This window comes from Podarcis muralis, chromosome 10 (genome assembly GCF_964188315.1).
Source record: "Podarcis muralis chromosome 10, rPodMur119.hap1.1, whole genome shotgun sequence".
Classification (NCBI taxonomy): Eukaryota; Metazoa; Chordata; class Lepidosauria; order Squamata; family Lacertidae; genus Podarcis; species Podarcis muralis.
In genome coordinates this window covers 39,846,056-39,859,217 of record NC_135664.1, presented here as the reverse complement: position 1 = coordinate 39,859,217, position 13,162 = coordinate 39,846,056, and the positions used below count along the sequence as shown (strand labels likewise).

The window sequence follows — 13,162 nt, the reverse complement described above, 5'->3', positions numbered from 1 at the left end:
ATATCAGGTAATTTGATGCCTTTTGCCCCCTAGGTTACCTTGGCAACTATTTGTAAACCTCAGTTTGGTTACTTCTTCAGCTTTCTTCTTCTTGTGCCTTTTTCACCCACAATATTGCCATTGTATGTGCTAACTGCCCTCTAAAATTAGTAATACTTTAAGATGGAAAGGACGTAACTTAGAACTTTAAAATCTTGAGTCAAAATACCTCAAGCATGTGTAAGCACAATCTCTAGCCAACTTTGAAAAATACTTGGAAATGGAAAAGTGGGTGTTCTCTCCCCCCTCCCAATAATGAAAGTGCCTGGTGGGTTTTTTGTTTCCAAAATAACAAAGGTGCCTCATTACATTGACATTGACCTGAGAAATCTTTCTTATAAATACTGCTTCTCATGAAGTATTTGAGTGGCATGAAAGAGGGATGATACCCATAGAAATGGAAAGGCCCCACAGGCTTGTTTGCAAACTCTTGTAGTAAGAGGAAGTTTTCTTTGTCTGCAGCTATTGTCTTGATGTTGTGAGATTTGTATGTTTTTGGATCCCGGTCCAAGAGTTTTATGTGCTTGAATTTCAGTATGTTTCAAACGTCAAACTTATAGAAAGTACATGGAATATTTGACTGACATCAGATATTTCAAAAAATAATTAGAAATGGCATTTCCAATAGTGTCCATAATACTGAAAGTGTAGGGGTGAGCAATTATTTCTGTTGCTTCCTATTGATAGTTTGGTGACGATCTCCTTTCTGTGAATGGGGTGTCTTGTCTTTCCCAGTAGACCAGTCTAAATCAATTTGGTGGTCTTTTGGCCTCCACATGCTGCTTAGCTCTATATGAATACTGATACAGAAGTCCAGGAATAAAAATGCATGCAAACTCACATGTACACAACGTGCTTGCTTTTAAAATGGTCTGCAGTTGACTTCTGCCTAGTAGTTTTGATGCATTAGCTCAAGATTATTATTTTTCTTGGACTTACTTTTCTTCTGATAGCAAAGGAAACCTTGTCGTGTTGGAAATGCAGAATTTTAGTGCAACATAGAGGGTGCGGCCGACTGGGGTATGAGATTCTTCTATGAACAGGCATATCACAAGATTAGAATATAAACATTGAGGAGGAAACTTGCACAAGTCCCTTCCCTGAAACAAACTGATAATGTGAATAGATCATGTAAACATTCTTTTCGCATAAGTTGTCTTGACACATTTTGACCTAGCATTTGGTTAGCTAAGGAGGTGATGCTTCAAAAATCTATAATCCTACTAAAAAGAAGTTGTTATGGATTTTAAAAATTGCTTATGTTTAAAATAGAATCTTGCCCCTTGGTTCTATATGTATTCTGACTAAAGAATGTGTGTTCTGGCATTCCATTTGTAATGAGGATGTTTTCATAAATGTCAAAGTTACATGCAGTACAAGTGAAAACACCAGTCATTTTATAACACAGATTCTCAGTTTTGCAAAGGTACTATTTGGAATAGGATCAGATGGTTTATTTTCATAGCAGAAAAGTTATAATATGAAATGTCATAATGGGATTACGATGTAGAAGATAGCATTACATTCATAGCTGTTCACAGTATTAAACTTCATTTGACAAACTGAGATGTACAAATTCTTTTCGCTGTAGCCTTTTCACTGTAAAACAAAATGAGCTCCAAAAAATATTGGAGGTCTTTTATCACTGCCCTTTTCAGTTGTTTGGAAGACAATTACACTATAGAGTTTACGAAGGTTAAAATCTGTATTCATAAATCATAGACCAGCTGTTTCATATGTTCTGGTGTCATTTGAATGTGACTGTAATGCTTGTGTGTATATAATATGGTTGAAATACATGATGTGTGGGGGAACAAATAACTGCCTCTTACAGATAGTATTTTATAGTATTTATATTTGTATTTCTTCTTGATTCTGCAAACTGTGATACAAATGACTATGCAAGTGTTCTGTGTGGTATATACTCAAATATTTACATTTGTAAAGGTTTTTTTTTTCCCTTTCTTGATATTAGAAAGGATGTCAGCAATTTTGACACTGCTTACTATTGACTTATTCATACTTGGACACTCCATAAATCCAGGAGACACCATAATTCCCAGCATGATTGAAAAGTAACTTCCAAAATTCCTGCCATCTTTATGGTTTCAGAAGTCTAATGTTTTACTCATTTAAATTGGAGTAGATTTTTCAGATTGGCTTAATATATATATATATCGCTTAGCCCATGTTTAATTTATAAGTGCAGCACCAGTTCAGCTTTGTAGGGTTTTGCATTTTTTACAGGGCACTTGACATTTTTATTCCTACTGAAGCCTGGCAGTGCTCTCCTGAAATGCTCTTCCATTTTTATTTTTATTTTCACAGTCTATTGCAAGTTCCACTGCATTACATACAAATTCAGTTCACTCATGTCTAGCTGTCTGTGGATTCAAACCCATAAAAACCGTATTCCCTTTAGAACAATCTGCTGTATACTGACATTTACGCTTTTCATCCTTGCAGATCCGAGTGGTGAATGCATTTCGTAGTTCCTTATATGAAGGATTAGAAAAACCTGAGACACGAAGTTCGATCCACAATTTTATGACGCATCCGGAGTTTAGCATAGAAGATTCTGAGACTCATATTCCCCTTATTGATGATACCGATGCTGAAGATGATGCTCCAACGAAACGAAACTCCACTCCTCTTCCACCCTCTCCCAACAAAAATAACAATGCGGTTGACAGTGGAATTCATCTTACAACAGACTTGAACAAGTCTGCTACCTCTTCATCCCCAGGGAGCCCACTACATAGTTTGGAAACATCACTCTGATTGTAAGCCGAATGTTAATACATTAGCTGCATTGTAAAGAAACAAATTGAAACTGGGTCTTCTCACTCACTGAGATGGGCAAGATGGTATTCTTGTCTTGGACTTCAACAAGAAGATATACTTGTACGAATGTAGATTTATTTTTTTAAAAAAAGCTTTCTGCCAGACTTGAGGGTGCTTTTTTGGGGGTGGGAGTAATAATGAACTCTGACAGATAAACAGTAACTTGGTTTAAGTGACCTGTGGATCATCAGCTGTACTTAAAAATGGCCCTTAAGAATGTCTTAGCGGAGCTTTCGTTTCTTGTTCCTTTTTGAGGAGAGGTCTGGAAAGGGCAAGGGAGCTCTGGATCACTGAATTGATGATGATTTTTCATTTCTGCTGTTGGCTGTTAATAATTTGGATTATTTATGTTTATAAATGATACAGATCTGTTTACAAGGTTTGTAGATACTTTTTTGTTCCTGTTCATAGATGGGAAGCTTCCTTATAAATGATGCAGAAAATATTAGTCCATCAAATACTGCTGTATTTTCAGGAAAGGGTGTTTCTATTGAAACTGTACTAAATTTTTGCCTGCAACTTACCTTGTTAAATATTGTAGATAAAATTGCTACTACTAATAGCCAAATAGGTAACACTAATGCTTTGTAAAAACAAAAAACAGGAAAAAAAACCATGAGCAGTGGTGTTCTGATGAAGTTATGGCCTCTGTCCTAATTAGTTTCTTAAACATTTACTACTTAATGGTTTTGAAGCAACTGTAAAAAATTTAAAAATTGAGAAACTTACTGAATAACTTCTGTTCAGAATTTAGTAGAGGATTGTTTAATGCAGGGCAATGTGATGGAAGTTGCTTGAAATACTTTTGTTATCTCAGGCAAAATGGATTAAATCAAAATACATCAGAACCTTAGTCCTTTTTGTTTTTGTCTAAACACAGTAGCTTAGTGCTGTCTTGGTGAACTGTGAGTGAAGCTGTTTATTTTTTCTGATCTTTAGTATCTTTACAGCATGAGGGTTGCTGGCATTTGGAAAGTCATGAGTAGGTAGCATAAATGTTTTCTTTTTGTTTTGAAATTCATTTGTAAAAAAATAAATAAATCGGCCCTTTTGTTAAAATAAATATGCGGCAATGTTTTTTACAGGATTCAGCATCTTTACAAATTGTTGTTTTTTAAATAGATTTTGGTGGCTTCGCTGAGAATGAAGTTAATGAAAGTTTTTCAAAAAAAATACACTGGGTGATATCCAACAGTGTCAGTCCGCTTTTGCAAGTGAGTCTTGCTTGTGCGATAGGACTTGAAACTTCACCATTCTCTCCTCCCCCTGCATGCCCCCAGAATCTGCCCCATAGGATTAGGAGTCCCAGTGGAGCAGCTTGAGGGGGCATGGGAGGTGGCTACAAGGGAAGGGGAAGTCCTGTCTCATGTTCACTGGTGCAGTGCTGAATATCACTTACTGTTCTCATTGGTGCAACAGATGAGATTTGCGAATCAGGCTGGATATCTTCTCAAGGCTTAAAGGTCTAAATATTGGCAGCAAAATGTGTTCTCCTATAAGGTTACCCATGACTACTTAAAAAAGAAAACCAGAATTCTTGGAAATAAAGTCAGATGGCAAGTATTGACTCCTTATAAAGCAGTTTTTTGGGGGGCCATAAATAGTACAGGTAGCAAGAAGCTGGAAAACATACACTTGAGCCTCTGAAAGCTGGGTTTTTCTAAAAGCAATGTTTTGTAACAATCTGTTCCTCCTTTTGGGATTTCTTTTCTGCATCTAAAGCATTTTCTCCTCCTGCAAGTCTTGGATACTTTTTTTTTCTTTTGCCAGTGAAGCCAAACAAAGAGGAGAAGAATAAATAACTCAGATAAGTAGTTTGATGAAAGTACTGCTGAGTGGGAAAGTGAAACAGGACCCTTGACAGTAGCTCTTTGTGTGTTCTGAGTCATGGCTGAAGGCGCCCAGGTTTCACTCTTCAAAGCGATCTGTTTTTAAATCCTTTTGTAAGAGCTGTGCCTTTCTCATAAGGGAACCTGGCATGCATCAGCTCTGATGGTAGGTGGTGTTTTGACCTAGTTGGAGGAGAGTAGTTCTGGGGAAGCTAACCTAACAAGGTAAAGAGAAGAGAACGCACCATATATGTAGAGTGCAGAATTAAACAACTCGAGAATGAAATGGCTACACTTAAGAGTGCTTGAGTTGACATCATACTGGGGAGGTAATGCCTGAATCAAATGCATATTGTTTCAGTTTTTCAGTGAAATGATGTACAAATGTTCAAGTAAAATATTTAGGATTTTGGTATCGAACCAACTCTCTTCAGTGGGCATATATAGCCATCCTTAAGGTTTTGCACATTGTATCCCACTGTCAACCACTCATTCAAATTTTATGAATGGTTTCTCCTAGTCCCTTCTGGAAAATTCACTATATAGTCACACTACATTTACTTTTATGTAACAGCTATTCCAGAGGTTCCTTCTTGTAAGTGGAGAGGAAATACAGTTTGGGAAGGGGACAGTCTTGTAACCAGGAGGAGAGTGTTCCTGCAACAGATATAGATAAGTGAAATTTAACTGTCGAGATTCAATGTAATAGTACTTGTTACATTTTTACCTTGCTATTTGAACACAATCCTGGGGTTTTTTCTGTCTGAATGGTAGTCATGATTGCACTCTACTGTCCAAAAATCTACTGTGAATTATACATTTCAGACCTTTTTTTGAGGAACTGTAGACTTTGTGTACAAATTATCCATTTTGATCCTGTTGACCAACAGTACATTGAGTCTTATAGCAAGTGTAAGTGTAATCTGAAATTGGGACTACTTGTTCAATAACGTTACTACTGTGAAAGCAACATACCATAACATGTTAGTTATCAAACTATCGTTGCCGCTTTTCAACTGCTGAGCCCCACATTGCTTTCTCTGGTTGTAAGGCTTTTTTAGCTTGCTCAATGTAACTTAAATAAATAAATGTGCTGTTTATCTGTCTCTGGATGGGGACTGAAATTTTTGAAAGTATTTATTTTATTTGAAATATATAACTTTATTCTAAATAAGCAACCAGCTTTGCATCTGTTTCTTAGAGTTGTGTGTGATGTGTACTGTGTTATTTTTATAATATGGAAACTTGTACAGAATTTCTGTTTGCAGAAGTTTTTTAATGACTTATGAATGCTGACTAAATAATGGAGCCACATTCAGGCCCACCACGAGACAGGCAAAGAGGTTACTGGTGTACAAGCTTTCTTTTTTATCAAGTCTCTAGCTCTTCTACAAAGAAAGTTTACAAAGTAAGTAAGTACTTACTGATTTCTGTGAGATGAACCAGCCTGGCTGCTGCTGCCTTTCAGTGTTTTAGCTTATGAGTGAAGTCAGAGCTATGACTAACAAGTGAGTTGTTTGGATAGGCAATAGGAGGATTCCTAGAGTCCTAAAGAGCTGCTGTTTTTCCTCTCCTTTACTGCATTTCTTCTGCTTCTGTCTCATACTCATAGTCCTCTGAATCTCTGTAGTTAGCCATTCCTTCCCCCCCTTTCAACCAGGATGCAGTTTCGCTGTGGTGAGTTCATGAGACATCAGGTACTCACAATAAGCGATTTTCTGCAAATACTACTGTGGCTGTTAAGTAATCTCTACTCACCGAACGGAAAGTGCAAAATGTGAAAACTTTGCAAAGTTGCTTGGGCATATCTCCTACTTAGCTAAACCACCAGGCACTCACACACTCACTCATTTATTTCATTACATTTCTCCCAAGGCAGCCCAGAATTCACTGCATAGTTGATCCTACAGTACAATGGTACAGTATACGTATATTCACATAAGTACGTCTCTGTGTTTCATAGGCTTATTTTCAGGTAAAGGATTTTCAGGTACAGGATTGCAGCCTAGGCTTTGGTCTATGGTTGGCATCAGGTAAATTATTATGCCTTTAACAGCTGTGTGGCAGGCCATAATTCAACAGGTTAAGCATTTACTAGTATGGAAATAGAATTGTGAGGAAAGTTTCACCTGTTCACATTCCGTCAAACATTTTAGTACAGGAGTTACCACAGATTTATGTTTGGACTCTTCACTCCTCTCACAAAAGAAGACACAAATTTGCATCTCACGCACAGCGTATCCAAATTTTATGTAAATATTTTATTCTTTTGTGAGTGGGTCGGAGAACTCAATCCACAGAATGTTAGACCCAGAAAATCTGGTGAAGCCTCCGATTCAGGTTTGGCACCAGAACTAATTGAACTCTGTGAAAGTTGTTGCACGTGTCTCATGCTTGAAAGGGTCAAATTGACATTATAGGAACTTAGAACATAGGCAACTCATTTTTCCAGGTATGTCCCCATACAAGAATTCTTCTGCTGCACTATCATTGGAATAGAAATTAGAAGATTCCCCCCCACACGTGAGCTACATGGATATGGTTACAATATCCAGTTGCTCAGTAGACAAGAAGTTGGATTTCTCCAGCTGAGTGTTTTAACTATTGTAAATATGTCATGCAATATTGTAAACATGCCATGCAAAATGAACTTATAGTGATATGACACCTGTGGGCTCCAGTAATGACTAATTTAGAGCACTGTTCCTTGATTTTTCAACAGAATTCTTTTCTGCAGCCAAATTGCTTTTCTTTGTGAATAAAGAGCAAAACTAATCATGTACTTTTAAGACTATAAGGTAGTTCCAATAGAAAAGGGTAAAACTCATGACAACTTTCACTCAGTTGTCTCTGCATTGACCTCATTTGTGTTTTCTCCATAAGATGATCATTTTTCCTCTTCTTTTTTTGCAGTGTTTAGAAATTCTAGCACTTTTCATAGACAGCTAGTCTTTGATTTAGGACAGGCTTCCTCAACCTCGGCCCTCCAGATGTTTGAGACTACCATTCCCATCATCCCTGACCACTGGTCCTGCTAGCTAGGGATCATGGGAGTTGTAGCCCAAAAACATCAAGGGCTGAGGTTGAGGAAGCCTGATTTTAGAATTTATCCAAGTATCATTAATCTAGTTATAGTCTCACATAAGCTGCTTAATTTATCATGAATTTTTAAAAATAAAAATTCAGTCTCAAAAACAGTGTATTTTCTCTGAAACCACATTCTTGCTTTTTTGTAGTAGCTTAAGTAATTTGCAAATAAAACACTGCAGGCCACAATGCAGAGCATCACAGCTACAGACATATTCTGTTCGTCTGAATTACTCACACTTTGAAATAAAACTATCAGAGAATCACAGAACAGTAGAGTTGAAAGGACCTGGTGGGGTCATCTAGTCCAAACCTTCTGCAATGTTGGAGGGTATGATTCTAAACTCTTGTAACCTTGGCTTAGTGTCTCTTCCTATATATCTGGGCCAGGTGTGGGCAATGTCCCACAATATTGGTTGAGGATGTATTTCATTTCTCCAAATAATGGTCTGATAGAATTCGGAAATATTTCAATTTTGCTGATGCACCACTTACCTTTTATTTACTATTTAAATGCCTTTGAAAACATATATTTCAAGTAGTACAACATAAAACAATAAACAATTATCTTCTTGATACAAAAATACAATATAAAACCAGCAAAACATACATAAACATATACAAGCAAAAATTCAAAAAAAAAAAAAAAGAGCCCAATCATATGGATCAGCCTGGGTAAAAAGACATATTTATGAGACATCTGAAGCAACTGGTAGTTGTTGCTTCACATATGGCAGAGGGAAGGTATCCCTAGTGCAGGAACAACAGAAGGAAATGCCTGTTTTGGAGTCATTGCCATACGATAGTTCACCCCAAACAGAATTTATTACAGGTGTATATGGGGACAGGCAGTCTTGCAGGTAATCTTACATTCATTGACTGTATCAATGTTTGCAGTTAGTCTATGATTTTAAGGCCTCGGCTGCCGGAATGATCCTTGTCTCCCGTGGCGTCATATTCTAAAATCTCACAGATTTAGTTCCCTTAACATCAGTATGAGATAAACTCATTAGACATGCCCATTGAACTTCAGACACCCAAACTGTGTCTAAAAACAGTAAGCGTCGACCTTATGGTATATAAATTACAGTGGTACCTCGCAAGACGAATGCCTCACAAGACAAAAAACTCGCTAGACGAAAGGGTTTTTTGTTTTTTGAGCTGCTTCGCAAGACGATTTTCCCTATGGGCTTGCTTCGCAAGACGAAAATGTCATGCAAGTTTGTTTCCTTTTTCTTAACACCGTTAATACAGTTGCGACTTGACTTCGAGGAGCAACTCATAGAACGCGGTGTGGTAGCCTTTTTTTGAGGTTTTTAAAGACTCTGGTGATTTTTGAAGCTTTTCCAAAACTTTCCCGACACCGTGCTTCGCAAGACAAAAAAAATCGCAAGACGACAAAACTTCGTCTTGCGAGGCACCACTGTAGTAACTAGTGCCTTGGTTCAAAAGAATTGCATTCACTGGGGCATTTCTGCTTCTTTCCCATGGGACATCTCATGCTTTCACTCTGCTTCTAAGGACCAGGAAACCCCCTTGTAATGGTGCATTGAGGGGGGCTGTCACTGAGAAGGACTGGGTGGAAATTGGTTGTATCTTACATTTGTCTGTTAGAAGAAGTGATCCTTGCAGGAAGCGTAGGACACTTTATAATGTAAGCCATTTTATCTACCAATAGCAAGCTCATTCTCAGAGTGTGAATCATACTTGTAGATAATTCATGCACAAGAGGGGCTATAAACAGTGTGGTAGGTAAAGGTAAAGGTACCCCTGCCCGTACGGGCCAGTCTTGACAGACTCTGGGGTTGTGCGCTCATCTCACTCTATAGGCCGGGAGCCAGCGCTGTCCGCAGACACTTCCGGGTCACGTGGCCAGCGTGACAAAGCTGCATCTGGCGAGCCAGCGCAGCACACGGAAACGCCGTTTACCTTCCCGCTAGAAAGCGGTCCCTATTTATCTACTTGCACCCGGGGGTGCTTTCGAACTGCTAGGTTGGCAGGCGCTGGGACCGAACGACAGGAGCGCACCCCGCCGCGGGGATTTGAACCGCCGACCATGCGATCGGCAAGTCCTAGGCACTGAGGTTTTACCCACAGCGCCACCCGCGTCCCTAAACAGGGTGGTAGGGGAAGCAAAATACTTGAGAAACACCGAGGAGACCCCCAAAAAGCAAAACAACCCAAACAGTGCAATGAGGGTTAGGGTTAGAAATTCAATTTTGTTTGCATTTTAATGAGAAACTACCTCATTTGTACTTTCCACACTAGGTTGTGAAGCCGTCCTTTGAAATTTGCATTTCTCTGATTTTTACAATGCAGTTCTACAGCCAAATAATGTGTGTATCATGCAGACTTTAGTGAAAGCAACGCACAGCATTTACAAGGTGAAATTGTTGCAGAAATGTGTTCTGAATTATTGAATTTTTGTGAAGATTTTTTTAAAAAGAAAATTCAGAAATGGCTGTGGAAATGTGGAGAACTGAATCTGAGATGGGGGAAAATGAGAAGCTGAGAGAAACCTAAATTGGCAGATTCGTCCATCCCTAATGAGGTCTGAGCATGCTGTGGCCGTAGAATGCTGGCTATTGGAGGGGTGGTGGTGGAATGGAGTATCTTGGAAAGGGGCCTGTGTGGTTGGAACCTTTAAACAGGAAAATTCCACACCACAGTAAAATAATTCCTTGCTGGACCCACTTGTATTTACTGTGAATCCTATGTTAAAATTGCTTGTGTTGAATTTAGGGTCCAAATGAATTTGACCAATGAATGTTATTTTCACTTAGCATAGCCATTGCCTTATTTATTATTTTTAGTAAGATATTATGCTTTCCCTTTAATAGTCCCTCTTGAAACATGCCACTTCTGTTTTGTGTACTTTTGTTATCCAGAATTCTTAATTATTTGCCTTGGAATTTCATATGTTTCATCAAACCACTGCACTTGGCCATCATTAATCTTGTCTTTATAAGAAGATTCCAGCTAAGTGTGGGCAGGTGCGTTCACATTTCTGTTCAGGTGAAAACCATGTTTATTTTTATCTGGCTTTGCTAATAACCACTCTTCTCCAGCTCTTAGAATAATTTCACATTTTAGGCATATTCTTGTTTTGCAGAATCGTTCTGGTAATTACAAAAAAAAAAAAAGCATCAGTGGTTTACTTTGATGCTCCAGGTTATGTGTATGATAGTCACCTATAAATTGGTCTTGCACAGCCCTGAATTGGACACAATACACTTAGATGGTGTAGCTGCTCACCAGCAACATCTAGTAACTTTACAGATGCTTGAACCTGGAGGGTTGTTGTTTGGACTTGTTGGCTAATTTTAAACATTTGTAGGCTAGACAGGTAACAGATTTTAAGCAAAACTGGAAACATTCTGAGAGTGTGGGTGGTTTACTCCTCTTTGATCAGTGGCCAAGAGTAGTTCATACCACCAACTGTGTTAAGGTGTTACATGCTCCACCTCCCCATTTCAATCCTGGCAGGGCAGGGACTTAATGTGAGCTTATGACCCACAATTCCTGGGAATTCCTTGTTCATGGGGAACAATTGCAATCCCCATTATAATTGGGGATCAGCGAGTTCCAGTGAGTTACCTGCACCTGTTGGCGTAGGCAGTGACTGGCCCAAGGTCACCCAGTGGGGATTCAAACCTTGGTTTCCCGGGTCATAGTCCAACACCTTAACCATTACACTGCACAAACTAAACCTAACTTCCATGAGTTTAAAAGCAATCATCCTCAGTGTTTTTTGCCCTGTCAAAGTCAGGTTCAGTCAACATCAGCTGCCAAATTCATGGATGTGCATCTCTGTCCCTAGACACTGGAAAATATTGGCACCTGGCCTTAGGTTTCCTAGACATTGCCTACATTTGTGCTACAGAAACGGTGGCCAACATGGTGCCCTCCAGATGTTGTGAATTACAATTCCCATCAGTCCCAGCCTGCATGACCAATGCTTGGGAGTGACTGGTGTTGTAGCTCACAACTTCCGGAGGGGGCACCATGTGGCGATTTCTACTATTAATCTCCTCTGAACCAAATCGGTAGCACATACTTAGGAGCTACTCTCTGACAAGTTTGGGATCTGTTGGGATGTGTGTATATAGCAGGACAGGATGCACTCTGTTATGTGCATGTGTTTGGGATTATTGAAGATGGGGGGATGGGGAAATGTTGAATATTTGCCTTGGAATTGAGGGTGGCAAGGGAAGATAAACTAGATTTGTAAGGGCACAGAAACAGAAATTACGATGTGAGAGAAAGAGCAAGAATCTTGAAGAAGGCAGGTATTAACAATATTAACAATTGTGGCCCCGTTCATATGGTGCAATTCAACTTATTTGGATAATTGGCACTTCTACTAAGTTTTAGAGAGCAATTTCCAAATGTTGTAATCGTTCCTCATGGGGGAGTTGCTCAACCCCCTTGATCACTTTCTGAAGCATTTTGGAACTGCTCTCTCTATTGCAGCACACTTTAGAGAAGACACTGACAGTTTGATGTTTACATCCTACTCTTCCTCTTGTTAAAACCTCAGTAGAATCTCTTTATTTTCTTTCCCAGGTCATTTATCATTTGGTGTAAGTGCAGTTCTTCCTTGTCCTGTATTTCATATATGTATTAGGGATATGGGGATCTTATCCTTTGTCTAATGGCAAATGATGTTCCATGAATAGAACCCAAATGACAAATAATGCAAATCCTCACCAACCTGGTTGGAGAAGAGATAGGAAAAAACTTTGAAACAAGTCGCTGCAATGTTACATTTGGGGAGAAAGGAGCTATAAACTGGCTAAAAGTGAAGCGGTTTTGAATGCAAGGGCATGATCTGAAAACCTTTTGTAGGGCTAGAAGATTAGCTACTTGTGTGTTTCTGATATGCTCGTCCTGTAGATTAGTAAATAAAACAAACAATAATGTTGCCCCAAGTCTCTAGCGCATTCTCATCCAAAGGAAACAAAATACTGTAGTATTACCCTTGAAAATTTTCATCTCTCAGAAATGTGGGAGCATGTTGAAGGGGGGGAAACATGGATATTAATTCAGGAGAACTTTATTTTTAAACCTAGATTTTAAATAACATAAACCTTACATCTTTATTCAAATTAGTGGGGTTTTTTATTTGTATAACATACAAGTATAAAAAAAGTTTTCAAGTATGTATAATTAGTTTTTACAACAAAAGGAACGTAAAAGGAACCATAAAAACTGCTGAGCAAACGAATTATTCTATAAATCACTAACTTGTTTCCAATAGCCTGTATGGATGAATATCTGATTAGTATTTACACTAGTAAAAATGAAGCAGTCTGTTTACCTTCAAGTACCCTTCCAATGTTAACTTGACCCTGTGGACCAGT

The 13,162-nt window shown here is 38.6% G+C and overlaps 1 protein-coding gene across 14 annotated transcripts in view; it reads left to right on the top strand.

Moving 5' to 3' along the window:
- ATP2B1 (ATPase plasma membrane Ca2+ transporting 1) overlaps window positions 1-5,818 on the top strand; it is a 65,449-nt gene extending 59,631 nt beyond the window's left edge. For 12 of the 14 annotated variants that reach the window (XM_028747580.2, XM_028747583.2, XM_028747581.2 and 9 more), the window contains one exon: window positions 2,506-5,818. In XM_028747580.2, the coding sequence (XP_028603413.2) occupies window positions 2,506-2,820 (315 nt within the window). In that variant the 3' untranslated portion in view covers window positions 2,821-5,818. The remainder of the gene's footprint in view (window positions 1-2,505) is intronic. The other 2 variants (XM_028747585.2, XM_028747584.2) reach the window with 1 other exon arrangement.
- The last annotated feature ends 7,344 nt before the right edge of the window (window positions 5,819-13,162 follow it).